At 39.0% G+C, this 17,760-nt stretch overlaps 1 protein-coding gene across 4 annotated transcripts in view; it reads left to right on the top strand.

Moving 5' to 3' along the window:
• The window catches only part of VMP1 (vacuole membrane protein 1), a 69,483-nt gene extending 52,318 nt beyond the window's left edge, over positions 1-17,165 (top strand). For all 4 annotated transcript variants that reach the window (XM_075719954.1, XM_075719956.1, XM_075719957.1 and 1 more), the window contains 4 exons: positions 813-929; positions 3,404-3,465; positions 14,974-15,076; positions 16,422-17,165. In XM_075719954.1, the coding sequence (XP_075576069.1) occupies positions 813-929; positions 3,404-3,465; positions 14,974-15,076; positions 16,422-16,565 (426 nt within the window). In that variant the 3' untranslated portion in view covers positions 16,566-17,165. The remainder of the gene's footprint in view (positions 1-812; positions 930-3,403; positions 3,466-14,973; positions 15,077-16,421) is intronic.
• Positions 17,166-17,760: the final 595 nt, after the last annotated feature.

The raw sequence follows: 17,760 nt of genomic DNA, 5'->3' as shown, positions 1-17,760 counted from the left end.
CTCGTAAGCTTTCTCACAGCTTTCAGATTTCCATTCAGTCAGTTGCAAAGTTACTATCTCTTACGGTCTTTAACAATCTACGCTCTTTATTTATTTGTCTGTGTAACAAACCAACACAAATACTGCAGGATATTAGCCCAGTAACATACTGCTACTGTGAGTTAAACACATGCCATGAGTTTACTCAGACAGTCTGCCCTTGTACTGCATGCTAAGTGTGAAAGGTTGGAATTTGGATACTTTCTTGGTTTAATTTCAAAAATATTTTACAGATAGTATCACAATACCAAACGTCAAGCCAACAGTTTAACAATAAAAAAAAAAAATATTTTAATTTTAAATGAAATGCATATGCTTAATAAAATCTAATCAGTGCTTTTAAACTGGATACATATGACTATAAATGCCAGTTTTTAATGTACTTTCTCTGATGGAAATCACTGGGGATCATTTTGAACACTAGCTTCCAAGAGCGATGTGCTTGTCAGTGAGAAAATTTGATAAATCACTCAAAATGGCTTTACTGTGGTTTCTGTGCATTTCACATGGAAAACTTTTTGTTAGCTTTTTTTAAAATCCAGGGGTAAGGAGGGACCATGAGAATGGAATTGTCTGGGACATTGTCTAGCTGAATCCCAGAGACTTAAGTTATGTGGTGCGACGTTAACATTTTTGTAAGTATTAAGACACAAGAGTTTTGGATCAAGTTGAATAAGGGGAAAATGTTCATTTTTCAAAGTTTCAAAGTCTGTTCATCTGTTCATCTAAGCAAGCGCTGCAACTCATGAACCTCTTTCCCTTGCACTTCATAGATTCCAAACCCTCTGTTTGACCTGGCCGGGATAACATGTGGACACTTTCTGGTTCCCTTCTGGACCTTCTTTGGTGCAACCTTGATTGGGAAAGCAGTAATTAAAATGCACATCCAGGCAAGTATCACACCTCCCTTAAGGCTCTGGGGTGAAGACTTTTTTTTTTTTTTTGACTGTTACACTGTGTTACTTCGTAATGAATTCTGGAGTCTCCCTTCCTGACCTGAAGTAATGGAAATTAATTTGGTGCAAAGGATTTACAATAAAGGATCTGCTAGGCTTCTTATGCTCAAAACTTAGGCAACTGAATAATTTATAGCTACAAACTAATGAGCTCGCTGCCTACACCACTCAGGAAATTGGTGGTTAGCCAAGTTATTTACCTACGGTTTTTACCAGACTGAAAGGACTTCGTACTCATAATGAACTTGCCTTTTTGGTAACAAATACTCATTTCAAAGATCACTGCAACTAGCCTTTACCGGTTAAGCGGCACTTTTAAATGCTCCCCTTTATCTCAGTTGAGCGTGTAGAGAAAACCCGGGTCCTTTCAGGCCCTGCAGAAAGCAGTCTGAGGGTATGTCTCTGGGCACGTTGTCCATAGCTTTCAAGCACGGTTAGCAATTTTTGCTGTCCTCAGTCTATATTATTTTGAACGGGCCTGATTTCAGAGTGTGTCCAGGTTTTTTTTGGGTTTTTTTTTTTTTTTTCTTGCTAACTCGGAGCCTCACCGGATGTTCTGAATTTGGCACTCAGAATCTCCAGTTGCTTTCAAAAGTTGTGAGTCTCGCTTTTAAAATGCGTCACCATTTTGTCCAATGAAAGATGAAGTATTGATTCCCTGGCGACTCCTTACCGGTGCCGGTGTGGTTAGTGCTGTATCGTCAGCTACACTGCCCTGTTTGTAATGATTAGAACCAATGTTTTCAGCTGGGGCTTGGGGGTTTTTTTTTAAGCATCTCCGTCGGACTGGGTGCAGTGCCTGTAGCTGTGTTGCTTGGAAATCTTTGCTGTCACTACACTAAAATAGCAGAAGCTATTAGTAGTAGTATAAAATTACTCGTCTAGTACCCTCATCGAGCTGCTTCAAAATCTTTCTTTTGCCCTGAACAGAGGATTTCAGTCCTCAACCCTTTTTTTTTTTTACCCATCTTTTTGTAAATGGTTATTTTACTTTGCCCAGTCCTTAAACAGAAAATAATAAATAGATCTGAAAATTCTTTCATTTACTGCAATAGCACAACTTTTTTCCACACTTATTTTTGTATTATCTGAATTTTTCTGCTTTTAAATCTGCGTACTGTTAGAATTTGTTCTGGCAACATAGAAAAGTGAAATAGTGTTTGTGTAATATTCGTTTTATTATTTTATTTGTCTTGTTTAGCTAGCAGAATGTTTGGTATGTAATTTATAGTGTTCCACACTCAGATCAAATGTAAGTGAAAAAATATTTCCCAGTGTCTTGTACAGTTGGTAAATCATCTTATTTTGTAATACGTTTAGCTTTTAGAATTCCCTTTTCTGCGATGCTTGATTTCAAGCATACTCTTGTGCAATAGCCTTGATTTCTGTAGCGATCTTGCTGCAATTTGGAATTTAGGAAATGTAAGAGTCACGGAAAGGGCTTTTAATGAAATCTTTCTCTAGACAGGAAGCGAGTGACTCTGGCACAGTGGCCATCCTGGAGCTGCTTTTAACTGGCCTCTTCCTCCAGACCACAAAATCATTTTGTGTAGTTCTAGTCACATCCCTTATGGCCAGACTAGTGAATGCAGTTCTCGTTAGATCATGTTTAAATTGTTTTAAGGAGACTGTGGGAACTGTTTGTGTGTGTATACGCATCTACACACAGTCTTGCTCGCTCTTTGCAAACGAACAAGCTGTCAAATCCGACAAAAGTGGGATTAGCAAAGGCTATTTCAACAAAATTTTTACTTCTGTTAGAAGAGAAGGGAGTGGTAAAATTATGGACATTTGGATGTTCTGCAAAGCAAGCTGTGTGTTTCCGAAGTTTATTTTATTTAAATTACTCTGTTCCAAATAGTCTGTTGCATTAGAGACAGTGACGATCTAAGTTTTTTGAACAGACAGGTACCCAGTGGCTCTTACTTTGTTCTTCACTCAGTACTTTTTGTTACGTTTCTGTCTGAAGCACATGAACGAGGGGACTAAAAGATACGTTTTCACTTCTGTGATCTTTAAGTACGTGTGTTTGTGTAAGGGGATGTGAATTTTTCTGCACGGTGATGACTTTTTCCATTAAAACATTGTTGACGGAGTAAAGTGACCTTGAGCTTCTGGGAATTTTAAGTTTGGGGAGGATGCGAATGGTTAGTAACACAGGCTACAAAAACATTGCAAGAAATGAAATCTATGAGGAAATAGAACAATAAAGTAAACAGCTTTTCTCCCTCCTGCCTCTTTTTGAAGAGTATTGAAAAATAAAGATCTTGAAAGAAAAGAGAAGGGAAAACTATGTGTGAGTGCTGGAGAAGCTGTCTGGTTGGAAAGGAACATAAATTGACGTACCCCATTGTCTCTGCTTCCCTTTTGATTGAATGTTTCTCTAACTGATGTTTTCCTTCCTACAGAAACTTTTCGTTATTATCACATTCAGCAAACATATAGTGGAGCAGATGGTGTCCCTAATTGGGTGAGTAATTCTTTAACACAGTAATAGCTTCACTCATTAAGTGGAAAAATACTGGAGGAGTCAAAGTAGATGTGCTGAAAATTGTGCTTTGCTTCGAAGTGCAAGCTTTGGCCAACACTTAATTTAGGTCTTATTTGCAACTTCATTCCTCACTTCAAGTACTTCAAGAAACATAATAGCACTGAAGGTCAGATGGCCTGAGTATATAGTACCAACAGTTAAGTTTTGTCCAGAAATACGATACGGCTCTTCCAATTATAGATTGCTACACTTTTAGCTACAAATAGACCGTATTTTTTTATGGACTTTCTTCAGTGTCGCAGTGTGATCCTATGACAAAAAAATGAAAGAACTGTTGTGACTTATGCAGTGTCCCAAGATGGCAATAAACATCTTCCATAATTGGAACTACTTTATACATTGAAAATATTAAATATCTCATAAAAGGTCAGAATGAGAAATTTGGTGTGTAGTGTTATATCTCCATTCTATTACACTTGGTTTTTCATAGGAGAAATGACAGTTTTCATGAGTAAACTGTTCCTGTTTTGAGAAAGTTTGGGGTTTTTTTTTTGACTGAGTTCTTTAGTAATTGACTACTATTTTAGGTGAAAATCTCAGTTTAAAACAAAATTAAGCAAAAATCCAGCTAACAACAGTTGGGAGCGGCTGGGGGGAAGACAATTAAAACAACATACTTACATGTTGCCTCAGTGGGTTTGAATGACGATTGGACACTGATGATGAAGTGTTAGGTTTTTGCCTCATATCTACCTGTTCAGTCATGAAATTCTGTGTAATTTTAAAATCCGTTGTTGATGTTAATGTTTCCTGCCTGGTAATCCAGCAAATAACATCACAACAGTGCCTCTGTAACCATGCAGAAGTTCCATAAACTGCTTAAATGCAAACCAAGTATGCAACTTAATTAATTTCAGTATAGGCAACTAGATCAAATCACATGGATTTCAATAAAAAGTTATGCTTAATTGTTCAAAGGAACAGTTGTGTTTTGGCTGGGGGGGAGCTACTGCCTGTTTTCAGTACACTGATCAGATTAATGTCAGGGATGCAGGTTTAAAGTTTTAAATATGAGTCTCTAACATTTGAATAGAAAGCTTTATGGTTGTGGGTTTTGGTTTGTTTGGTTTTTTAAACTACTTACCTCTTATGGATCCATAAAATAAACTCTAAGGTGGTTCTACTTCTCCAAGGTCTTTCACTTGTTATATGGGGCAAAATGATTGACACTTTGCTATCCCAACTGTAATAACTATTTTCACATAAAACCCAAAAAGCCACGCTCCTCAAGAACAGTTTCAGGGGAGGAATGTCTGGAAAGAATTCCTTTTAAAATATGTAAACTTGCAGTAGTAATGCTATACAAAGAAAAAGGAGTGTCAGTAGAAACATTCTAGGGCATTTCACTAATGAAACGAATCCTGACTTTATTACCTCCTGATCTTCTGATCGGGTGTCTGGTTTGTAACAACCTTCAAAATGAATTTGTTGCTTTGAACATTAAAAAAAAGAAATGTGGCTACTTTTAACCATCATTATTAGCTTGTCTTAGGATCAGTCACACCAGACAATTTACTACTAACTTTTGATCAGCACTGCTACTAGGTCAGGTATATTTCCAAAGATTTACTCTCCTGCAAATCTTTGAGCCAAAACTAGTAGTTTTTTCCTACTTCATCTGTCTTGGAGATAATTTTGCATCGGATTACTTCGAATGCATTCACAAGACCTCTGCTGGATTCAGATTTTATGAGATGGTTGATGTCAGAGTTAAAAAATGTTCTCGGGAGACAGTAAGATTTTTGGAATGTCCCGGTATCCTTGACTTTTCTCAAGCTGTCTGCTAGCATTACCTCATCAATTTCTTTTAGAGTGGTGTATAAAACATGTTAAACAATAGCTTGCATTAAATCCCTTATTATTAAATTAAAATATAGTTCCATTTAGTGGTCAGTAACTTTATTTTAATCAAGTTCTCTCCGACAAAATGACTTAAGACTTCTTTTGTCTGGGATATTGCTGTTACACAATAGGAAATGTCTAAGCACAATACTTTAAAATAATGAATGTACTAATATACAGGATAACTAAAATCTAGACAGAAGATTAAGTTATGAGATAAAGTCTGAGAATAGTTGATTTTATAAAGCCGGAGAGAATTTCTTGATAACTACATGAGTCTTAGTTAAAAAGCAAAAATGATTCACCTGCAGACCTTGCCCATAGCTCAACAGTTGTTTACTTCTGTTGCTGGATGCTGCTGGCATTGCACTTGAAGCCTGCCATAACCAGGCTGTTTGAAATATCATTCAGGGTAATTTGATTTTACAGTTTTGTCTAGGTCTCCCTTACAAAAGGATCATAAAGTACTCCTTTTGTTAATTAAATATAGAAAGAAAAGGAAAAGAAAATGTGGTAGGAAATTAAGCAGCTGGTTACAAAAAGAAATTTTGAAAGCATTGGGGGTAGCTAGCGTACGGACCGATGGCAGGTAAGGAGGATGGGTGTTGGCAGCAGCAAGGCACGTTAGAAGGAGCAAGGTCAGAGCCAGCTGAAGAGAAGGGGACATGGATGGAGTTAAGAAATGAAGCTAGCGAGAGCCTTGAAATCAAAGCTGAAGAGGATTACAAAGATACTGGTAGCTCACATGAGGCTGGTAATTATCAACCTGTTCTACCAGTTAATAGTTTAAAGTTGTATTATTGCTGTCTAAACTGCTAGAAGAGGATAATGTTTTCTCTCGGGTTGTATTATGTTCATAAGCTTTTGTGAGGAAAGATTGTGTGTAAGAGTTTTGTCTTGTATTCTGTCACTTAAAGAAGAGTTTAACGTACTGATCGTCCATGTAAAATACTTTGAAGTTGGTTTTTGGCCAAACCTAGCCCATTTAAAATGTTTAATTATCATGTGTGTTGTGGGTTTTCTTTTGACTCTTAAATCTTTCCATTTAATTTTTTTTTTTTTACCTGCAGCTGCAGGATTGTTTATGAAGTCACACTGAGCATATTGCTTTTAAGCACGATGATATCTTCTTTGAAGTGGCAGTTTCAAGTGCGGATTAAGAATTCCCAGAAAACTGCTAAAAGGAATAGTTCTCAAAGCACACAAAGCTTGTCTGCCATCAGTTCTGGGTGAATGTTCAGAAAGAAAAAAATTACTATTTTTCTTTTTGAAATTCAGCATGCGCTGATCATATTTTGTGCAAATGAGCTAATAACTTTAGAACTTCAATAGACATCTCAAAAATTCATAAACATGTTTTACATAGTATTAGACAGCACGTGGCCTTCACCACAGCAGCATCTGAACTTCAGCAGCAAACAGCACGGCTGCATCCCTTTGGGACAAATCCCACCCTTCGGGCAGAGAGATTCCCTCTGACTATTGTTAAGTTAATGATAAACTCAGGTAGGCTGCGGAAGGTCTTAATTACAGAGGCTGTGAGAGTTACTCAGAGGGGAGGCACGAACGCTGAGAAGTGCTCACGCGATACACCAGCTTTGCTGTCATCTTAGCCAAACGAGCGAACTGCTGCCCGCAGCAAATGATGCCGTGCTGATTTTAAGAGAAGTAGAGACTAATCTCCTCAGTTCGTGAACTGAGTCAATAAACTGATTTGAAGTTTAAATAGAAGCCAGTGAAATGCATGTGAAAACAAAAAAAAATGGCATACTTCCACAGGTTTTTTTTTAAAGTGAATTTGTTCGTGCCGTGTTCTGTGGGTGAGGTGGGTTAACTGTGTGAAGTGTAATTCAACAAACGCAGACCTGAAAAATCTACCCCAAAATAGCAGTGCTTCCGAAGGGTTTCCTAACCCGCTGGTTTTTGTGGAACGACTTTTCATGCTTCCCTACGCAGGCCAGTTTGAGTGATTGCGTGTCTTAAAGGAAAAACAGTTTTTTGGTAACAGGTACTTGAACCATAGCCTTGACAAACCAGTTTGCTGCTGTTTATTGTGCCATAATTCTTTGCTTCACAACTTAATCTCAGTTGATTCTTGTAAGGAGCGTGATGTTCCTTTCACGAAAGAAGTACAGGTGAAATCACGGTGACTGTTGTAACTGGAAACTTTGCCTAAAGATTGTGTATTTTTTTTCACAAAGAATTTACAGTATAGCTTTAGGTTGTTTCTTTAGAATGTAAGTCAAGAAGCTACAGTGATAGAAGGGGCTGCACCAGAAAGCGGTTGTCCTGGGGTGGGAAGAGCCCTTTTTTTGATTCACGTTGTGCCATGCGATTGCCTGGGTTTTTCGGGGGCCTTCAGCAGGGTATGACCCAAGGAGCCAGGCACCATCTGCCAGCCACACCTGCTGGCTTGGTGGACTTTGGTTTTGCACGTATGCCAGAAAGTCCGTATCCTGTTGAACTGGCGTCTTCATTAAAGGATATTTGGAAAAATAGGTTCCGATCGATAGTTAAAATCCAACCTGTGCAGTAGAATTCAGCCGAAAATAACCTGAAGTGGCTGAGAACATGGGTAACTGAGCAGTGACTTCAAAAATCTCCCGAGAGAACTGCTTGGGGAAGGTTATACCAATCCACCTGACGCTTCGTGGTACAATAAATCGATGGCCCTCCTCCCACAAGTATATCGGAAACCTGTGGGACGGTGCCCTCCTAACACGCCCTGCAGACAATAGATCAGCTCTGCACAAAAAAGGCTTTAGCGTCTTGAAAGGGACGCAGATGCGGGTGAAATCTGAGTAGCTTTGGTGTTGAAAACCTTCCAGTGGATCACAACAGAATTACAAAAGTTTATTTGCAAAAGACTTGTAGGATTTAACTCTGAACAAGCAAGCTTTTTTTTCCTAAATTGTGTACAAAAATATATCTTTAAAATATAAATAGATGCTTCCTTACAAAGAGCAGTATTGAGCAGAGTTAAGAACCAGCAGTTCAGAGATGTTGCAATTCCTATTTTTGAAAGCATTGATTTTAACACAACAGAATGTCCCAAGAAAAAGAATGTTTTGCAGACAGCTTTGTTAACGTGGGTATTGGAGCGTAGCTCCAGGTATAAATGACGTCAAACGTGTAACAATTTTAGCTTAGTAATCTTTGAGTAAGATATTTTCTTTCTTCGTCTCGTAAAGCCAGTGAATCTGCCAAGCAGCCTTTTAAGCCCCCAAATGTTTCTGTTGATCCTGACCATAAACCAGATTTATTTTCTGCAATTTTAGAACACTTGAACGCAGATAACATCTAAGTTTCACCGAACGCTCTGAGGCCCAAGTGGCGGTGATAGGAGCTGAAGGCTGCGGTTCCTCCCTCGGCGGTAGCCCGGGTTTTGCTGGGAACGCTCGCTCGGAGCCAGGCTCCGGGCTGCTGCAGCATCATCCGTCAGGGCTGAGTCAGGCGGGGAGTCTGAGGTCCACTGAGTCACGGGCGCAGGGTCCGTGCATTGGCGGAGCCTCAGGGACATGGATGGTTTAAATACTGTGAGAATCTTTATCAGCACAGGAAATGACAGCTCATTAAAATACTAACCGTTAAGCCTGTTTAGATCACTGTCTGGAAAAAAATTAACCATTGAAGGTTCAGATAGCTTGCAGAAGAAAGGTGCTCTGTTTAGACAGTCAACACGGTGCGCAAATTAATCAGCTTTCCTAATTGTCCAGTGGCATAAAAGCATTTCCGCTGGAATCTGTTTTTCAGCAGTTTATCAAATGCCTAACTTTCAAAGAAATGGATGCTGTGCTGGAGCAAAACTTCCAGTTTCTTTTGAGGGAGGGATGGCTAAAATAACCAAACATGGGGCCTTTTACTGAATGCCTTACTGCTTTTGAGCTTCAGGTTGGATTTTTCTCGTGTTCTTACAGGGGAATGTAGAAATGTGACTCTGGTACGGAGAAACTCTGTGTGGGAGGAGCGGGTGTTGGGTGTGATGATTTAATGATGTTTTGCATAATTGTCTGGAAGGTGAAAGCCTTTGCTTTGGCCCTCTGGCCTAGCTGTCAATAGCTAGTCTGATTTAAATAAATTATTAAAAGAAGAGAGCTGGCGCTACTGGGAGGGAAGACTCCATGCCCAGCACGCTCCCTCCTTCCTTTGGCACATTCTTCAGCGCCACTGAACTCCCTTTTTTGTAGGAGATAATCTCTGGCCTTGGGCCGTGCGTGCTCCAGGGCGGCTGGGTGAGATACCAGACGGGTGCAGAGTTTGTGCTGACAAAACGCACGATGATACTTTCCCCGTTGTCTGGTTTTCCAAAATTTCTTGCGCCGTCGTCTTCATTTTTGAATTGTAGCGCTGGCATTTCCTAAAAGGATGTTTCTCTATAGCTGGCCTAGCCCAAATAGCCGATTCCAAGCAAAGTGTATCGACGCCGTTTGTCCCCAGACCCTGAGAGGGTCCGGACGAGGAGAGTGTGCGTGCCAGAGTCTGACAAAATCAATGCCCGTGTGACCAGTGAAACGGTTTGTCCAAATTCACAGCTGTGGCTATTAGAGAGATCACCCATAAAATGGGGTTGTGACTCAATATTGCATCACCTTTCCAAGCAGGGCTTCGGTGTGCTTCAGCCTGGGAGCCTGGCAGCTTGTTTGCACCATCTATTCCATTATTACGGTTCTCGTTTCCCTTCGGATTATTATTGCCATGATAAAATGGACTTCCACGTTTTTGAACCTGCAGTGCTTAGTGTTTCTTGATCATCACAACCGGGGGACTGATGCCAGTGGTTCATATGAACTGCTGATTAGGGTAGAAAATTCAGAACCGAATGCCACTGAACTTCCTATTTATATTTGTAATTTCCATCAAAATAAATGGAATTTAAGAACTGCTTCATCACTTGCTGATAGAGGCCTCTTAAAAAGGAGAAACTTTCATTAGCAGTAAAAACCCCACCAGATGAATGGTCCTAAAACATGGGTCTACAATGGCAACTTCGGTCTTTCTTGAAAATACTTGCTAATTCTAACATTTCTCTCTGAAAAAGTGGGTGAATATTCACATGCGCAGACATTTTTTTAAGATGGGAACTTTATATCCAAAATTGTAGACTGATAGGTTTTTTTTTTTTGGTGAAACGTTAGCTTAGTGATACAAAAATGCAGCATTTGATAGAACTGTACTTCAGCACTTAGCACAGCTTGTAATTATTTGAGTGTTCACAAGCTGTAAAAGCATAGGTTATGAAATTCTAATAACTCAAGAGTAACCTGCACTCTTAAAGATCTCATAAGATGAAAATTATGCCTTTCAAAAGTGCAAGTGTGATGATTAAATGGTTTTAAAGAAGTATTTTTAATATTAGTAAATATGCGGTTGGCTGGAGTACTGAATAACGTTCTAATTTTTGTTAAGCTGGCAGAGGGAAAATACTCCCCCCCCCCTTGGTTTGGTGCTTCATCCACGTGCATTTGAAAAAAACCTCCTACCTGTAGTTTCAAAGATTCTGCTAAAAAGATAAGTTTCCCAAAAATCTTTCCTACCACTTCATGACTAGTGACATGCGTTTGAGGTTCAAATGTCGACAGTCAGTCTTTGAAAAGAAAATTAATAAATTGTCCAGTGTGTTTAATGACCACAGTTTTGCTGTAACTGGAGTAGAAGTTTTAGGAGTCATACTGTCAGAATCTATACATCGTTGGTGTAATTTTTAAACTCATCCTAGAACAGCTTTGCTGAATCTCTGTAGTGTGGTGCTTCAAATAAATGCGCAGGTTTGTTTTATTTGTTGGGGAAAAAAAGCTATATAATTTTTCATTTGGATAGAAATCGTGGCTCTTAATTTAAAAAAAAAAAAAAACCAAAGATGCATCTGTTTAATTATAAATACCAGGTAATATGTGAAAACAGGCTTCAGTGGTGTTTTGTTCAGTGAAGCAAAATTCTTAAGGGGTGTTTATGTTGTAGTATTAGAATGCAAGTAATATTTTTTACTGAAATGTTAGGATTTTAATGAATTTAGACTGTACCAAAGGCCAGCACAATTTTTTTTGAAGTCTCTTTTCAGTTTCAATTCCTTGTGAAACATTCCCTTTTAGCAGGATCAGAATGAACTAAAACAAAAATTGGTGTTTAATGTTAACTGTTTCTAAAACTTCTTCAAATCAAAATTTCTTCAGAGGTTTGTTTTTTTTTTTTTTCCCCCTCAAAAACAAAAAAAACCAAAGCATTTTTTTCTGAATCTGATGGTAAAAGCGTAGCTACTCTCTTTGTTTTTCAAGTAAATTCTGTTGAAAGGACAGAGTACACGAGAACAGCACCTCTCTTCCCAGCAGTGCATCCTTGTTGCTGATTAACTGCAAAATTCATTAACAACAATGATAGCAACTGGTGAAATGTATTTCATTGCTTATTTTGACAGGCAACCTCTAGTGAATTACTTTTTTTTTTTTTTTAAATTGAAGTCAAGCAGCTCGCTAAGACCTGCATTTTAAGCCTTTAAGAAGGGACAGCAGGTCGTGTGTTTGGGGGGTTTTTTGGTGTGTTTTGTTTTGGCAGATAGAGACTACAAAGTGTGGATGAGCTAAGTTCTGTTGTGCCCTAAGGTCCTTTTATTTTCTTATCCATGCATATTCTTTATTTGAAAGACAAGAGGCTTGATTCTCAAAGGAAAATGCAAGGAATTGGGTTTAGATTATTCTCCAAACAGGGTTATCTTCCAGCATCTTCCCTGCTTAAGTCGGATGTGTAAATACGCCTGTGGTTTGCATCTAGACTCTGAAACTACAGCAGCCTTTTGAAGGTGTATCTTAAAGTCATTGCTAAGTGGCGCAGAATTATGATGCAAATCTGGCCCTTCTGCCTCCGTACCTGCGTCTGCGTTGAGTGTAACCCTTGAAAATGTATGCTGGAGTCTTCCCGCTCCTCCTTTGGTAAGAACAGGGCTGGTGAGTTGAGCTTCACCAGGTTTGCAGGGCGGTACCACTCACTAGTTTGTAATTAAATAAAACAAAATCTGATTTTTAAGAGTTCTAGATCTAAGGTGATATCCACGCTTTGGATATTAGGTGACATGTATGTTAGCTGGTTGATTAAAGGACTGAATTTTGCCAAAAGAGTACAAGTAGCCAATACTGTCCCGCTGAGATGGGATTTCAAGAGTTTTATTCCTAGTACTGTGGGTTCATGATTTTCTAGGTGTTACTCTGCTTCGTTTTACTCCTTATTTAAATTTATGCACCTTTTTTCAGTCTTAAAGCCTCTGCGAGTGTACAAAACATAGCAGACTCTTAGAAACCAAGATCCTTGCATTCGGGATCTTGCAGGTCTTCAGAATAGCTTTAATAAAATGAATCTTGGGCAGTTAATTCTTAGTCATGGTCACAAGAGAAAAAAAAAAGAAGCTGAATACTTTTAGTGAAAAAAATTCTGAAATACAACAATGAAAGTGTTGATGCACCAGGATCTCTTCAAGCCATCTGAACTTGGTTTTCATCTCTTTGTTCTGCTGTTTAATGCTAATTGGGCACTGACTTAGTGCAGTTTTCAGAAGAAAAATGGAGGCATTTGAACAACCATTCTGTTAATCATTCATCTCTCGTCATTTAAATATTCATTTCATAATCATGCAGAAGTTTAAAAGTAAACTATTACCTTGCAGTAGCTTTTCCAGGCTTCCGAGCGTCATTTGAAAAAAGAAAAGAAACCTCAAAATGTAACTCATTTTTAAAACTGACTCGTACTGATCAGCGAGTCATTAGGAGAATTTTTACCACGAACAGTCAGCTTCGTACGGGACGGTTCTGAAACACTGGAAATCATTTGTAAAAGTCGACATACTCTTGTGTAAAATGTGTAATAGATGTGCTTTAGTCTCTGGTTTTGGTTTTTTGTTTTGTTGTTTTTTTTTTTCCCCTGAAATTTTACCAGTCCAGGCACAGAATTTACTCACCCATTTGTATCATCGTGCTGGTGAATCATGAGGGAAGCAATCTTCTTCTTGTAAATATGTTAAAAAAAAAAAAAATTATTTGCCCCTGGCTATTGAAGGAAGTAGAATGAGGTACTTTACTTCTTTGAATTCAGAAGTTCTTAAGATTAGAAAGCTGTTATTTTTTAACTGGGCTTTAGCCTGAAAAGGGGAATATTGTGTCAAATCAGGAGACTGAGGAAAATAATTGGAGAGACCTAGCCCTGCCGCGGTCATTTGGAGAGGAGTGATCAGTGTGTAGAGCTGCCTCTGTGGCTCTTGGTGTCTGAAGCGTGTTTTACTATACCCTTCCTGAAGTAGTAGTGTAAAGAACCAAAACTGAAGCGTTGAAATTTAGGTGACTTTTTTCAGAAGAAGACCATATAAATGTCTTTAAAATTAAAAAAAGAAATTTAAAATCTCCATTCTCTTTGAGATTAAACTGGCCTTTGTCAGGAGAGGGAACTCTCCTGTGGTTGGGGTTAGGAGTGTTGGCGTGTGGGTGTGGATCAAACCTTGGGAGCCTTCGGATTGTGCGTGTTCTCACCACACCACCTCAGCTCATGTTGTTGCTAGAGGTAATTTCTCCCATATAGTATTTAAGTTTTGGTGTTTGGTTTGGGTTTTGTGTGTTTTGGTGTTTTTTTTTTTTTTTTTAAATGTTGTGACAATTATTAAAGCTCCCAGGACCCCCTGCTAAATAGCGTGGTGTATAGATTTAAAGAAGAAAGACCTAGGTTGTTTCTGATCGCAGTCTGGACGGGCTGTGGTATTTGCAGAATGGAAGTTGGAGGCTGCTGTGCGTCTGCCCAGCGCTAACACCTTTACGCCTTAGAGGTAGGAGAGGGTTCTTAGTTCCAAAACCGTGATCTTTATAACGTTAATGTAAGAACAAGGTGTTCAGTAACGTATTGTAGCTTTTGTGCAAGTCATCTGCCATAAACCATGGCATGATTCAGACCAGGGTTCATAGTTCCTTCTTTGTTCCTTTGTTAATCACTGACTTGTGGGAGGCGCCTGCAGAATTTGCTAATGCATTCTTTTTGGGTAAGGATGACGCACAGATTGTCCTAATAAGGACTTAGTTTGAGAAAGGGGCCGTCTTCTTTGAGAAGATAGGGGCAAGTCATAGGGCGAGCAGTTTCTTTTTTAACTGAGGGATGACACAAGCACAAGTCATTTCCTTATTAATCGGTTCAAACCAGTTCTTACAGGAACCGCTGGTGATAAATGTGGGACTTCTGAGAAGTCATTCATTTTATTCTCAGCACTGCACCAGTGCACAGCCTCAGCTGGCTTCTCCTGGCTTTAAGGAAATGCTCTAGCACGCAGCTTCTGTGTTACCAGCAGTGTATCGTCACTGGTTTGCTCTGAAATATTTTTCTTTTTGAGGATCTGGGGAAAAAATGTCCCTTTCAGAAGTGTCAGATAAAAAAGATGAAATACGCTTTATTTCATGGTTATCTGCTTTCTCAAGTAGCAAAGCCCTTCTGAGCTGTAGCTCAGGCTGAACTTTGTTCTGTTTGGGTCAAAGTGGTAAGTTTAAAAAAAAAATGTTTTTTGTTTTTGTTTTTTTTTTTTTCTCCCCTATTTTGTCTTGTTCTCTGGGATGAACTTTGCATCAGTGCTATTCCAAGTATAGGTCCTTCTCTTCAGAAGCCATTTCAAGAATATTTGGAAGCTCAGAGGATAAAACTTCACCACAAATCTGACAGTGGCGTGCCACAGGTAAGACCCTCTCTGCCTCCCTCCCCAGTGAATTTTTCCCTTCTCTAGCTGTCTTTTGACTTGTCAGGTTTACCGATGTAACTCTTGATTCTGTTTTTCAAAGATTTGCAGTGGCTCAGGGAATAGATAAAAATCTCATTTTAGAAGCAACCTGGGAATTAAAAATAATACTGTAATTGTATGCAGCTGGACTTAAACCTCTTGGAGAATAAAGAGGACGATAAAGCAACACCAGTGGCACGCCTTGCCTCTGTATTAGCGTGCTAGTTTGAAAGAGAAGTTTAAGCAGAAAAAGGTTGCATTTACATGTGAAATGGTAACAAACTGTGTGCAGCATCAATACTTCAGAAGCCACTGTGGCTTAATGGCCAATAAGAAACAAAATCCCCAAGCCTTTACTGTTCGAAAGGAAAAGAAAAATAAATACGGTGGTTAGAGCTGGTACAAAGGGGCAGAAGTGTCTTTTCATACAAAAAAAAAAAAAAAAAAAAGACTATTTTAAAAAACATACCCTGAATTTTCAGTGGGGACAGAGCAACTTTGACATGAGATTCCTTAGGATACCCAGGGCATTTTTAGATAAAATGCGTTAATCTAACTCACATTTCACATTTAATACTCATGGCTCTTATAAATGTTTCTTTGCCCCCCCCCCCCCCCCCCCCCCCTTTTTTTTTTTTTTACCAAAAAAGAGACTAAATTAGGGAGGGTCAGGCTGGAATAACTACATAGGCAGATTCCTTTTATGCACATTGAAGTCATTTTTGTGCAGTGCGTTGCTGCCCTCCTTTGACAAAACCCCACAAGTTAAGAGTAGCCGTGGAAAACGCTCGAAGTGGGACTGCCGAGGTCATCGCGCTAACTTCTGGTGACACCGGGAGAATCGGATACAAGTTGGAAGCTAACGCAGTCTGTGCAGTTTAGGAAAAAAACTTTTGTTAACCGACGACCTTGTTGTTTTCTTTGCAATGAACGTGACAGGGAATGGCAGTCAGGGGTTGCTAATTCTGAACTCGCCGAATTGTTAGCAAAGAGGAAACAAGACTAGGGATAATAAATCGCTTCGCTAGCACGCTAGGAACGATCAGGGATTCATCCTCTGCCCTGCAGTGTACCTGGCAGGCCCTCCTGCCTTGTTTTTCAAGGGACTAAAGTCAGCCTTACAGGGAGACCTGCAGGAATCCCGTCAGCTTGCACTTGGTTCCTGGTTTTAATTTGATAAATTACCTAGTAAATAACAAATGGCTAGGCTTTTCCCTTTCACCCAGAAAATGGAGACTGCTCCATTGTGCTGTCCACTAATCTTCATTTTCCTCCTTCTTCTGTTTTGTCTTTGTCTCTTCAGGGGGAAAACTGGCTATCGTGGATGTTTGAAAAATTGGTGATTGTCATGGTTTGTTATTTTATCTTATCTATAATCAACTCCATGGCCCAGAGCTATGCCAAACGACTGCAACAGAAGATGTACTCGGAAGAAAAAACCAAATGAGCTTGGGAAAAAAAAAACCAAAAACCCTTGGGATGGGTTTTAGCAGACATGAAAAATGACACATCTTTCCATGTTTAAAAATCAGCATTATTCAGAATGGGGGAAAACTTTTTAACATCAATTTTCAACTAGAACAAATTTTTATTTAATTTTGAAAGTAATTTGGATATTAGAGCAGACGTTTCATTGACAAACTTATAAATGTTAAGGTAAGGTATAAATGTTTTTACATGTCCGAGTTGTATTGTATGGGATGGACAATGTGACGTTAAATGGAGTTTAACACGAATGTTGTCCATCCAAATTACTTCCAAAACTGCTGATTTAATACTCTCCACTTCCTGATTTAACTTCAGACTGACCTAAGGGTAACTTTTTCTTTTGAAGGGTGGCTGTTTTGCTTTTTCCATAACTTTCAAGACCATCAAAATGTATATAAATGAATACAGATCAGATACAAACCGTTGCATGTCCCTCATGGTAAGGCTATTCCATCTGAATTCTCCGGTGTCCCATCGCATTGCACGTGCTCTCGGTTGGAAAAGCCACCCTCTTAAACGTCACAATGTTAGCAGAGACGATTGATGTCCAAATGCTGAAGCTGACATTTTTTATTCTGTATATTTAGAATGAAGTTAAGATAAAAATTTATAAAGTCATCTTTGATCATTCCAGAATTTGTGTCAGTCTTTTTAAGCTGTTTCTTTTCCTCTCCACTTTTGTATGCTCAGTTTCTTTGGTTACTTTATTAAGCCTTAATCCCGTGAATCGCATGCTTTACTCATCCTTCCTGCACCAATGGTGCTGAAGCCCTTTGTTCTTTTTTCTTTTTTTTTTCTTTTTTCTTAAGAACTTCTTACTTAGCAGAAGGAATTAGAAAGCATATCACTTGCTTGAAGCATGGCTCACTGGTTAAAATAGGCAAGTAAAATAGCTAGCGGTATTTGTTATCATAAATTCTTCTCAGATGTTTGCCACTGATCACAGCACCGTGGGCAATGAAGGAGAGGAGAGGGGGGAAGAGTAAAGATTCCAGCTGAAAAGAGATTTGATGTCAAACCCAGCAGTGATGCGGAGAACCTTAGAGAACCTTAAACTTAGGCTTTAAAAGTCAGATATTTTTAAAACATTGTTATGATCGGTGTGCGTGCCAGTTCTAATGTACGTGAACATAACCAATACTACAATGGATCTT

Source organism: Pelecanus crispus, chromosome 12, assembly GCF_030463565.1.
Source record: "Pelecanus crispus isolate bPelCri1 chromosome 12, bPelCri1.pri, whole genome shotgun sequence".
NCBI classification, from domain to species: Eukaryota; Metazoa; Chordata; class Aves; order Pelecaniformes; family Pelecanidae; genus Pelecanus; species Pelecanus crispus.
This window is presented reverse-complemented; position numbering and strand designations above follow the sequence as displayed.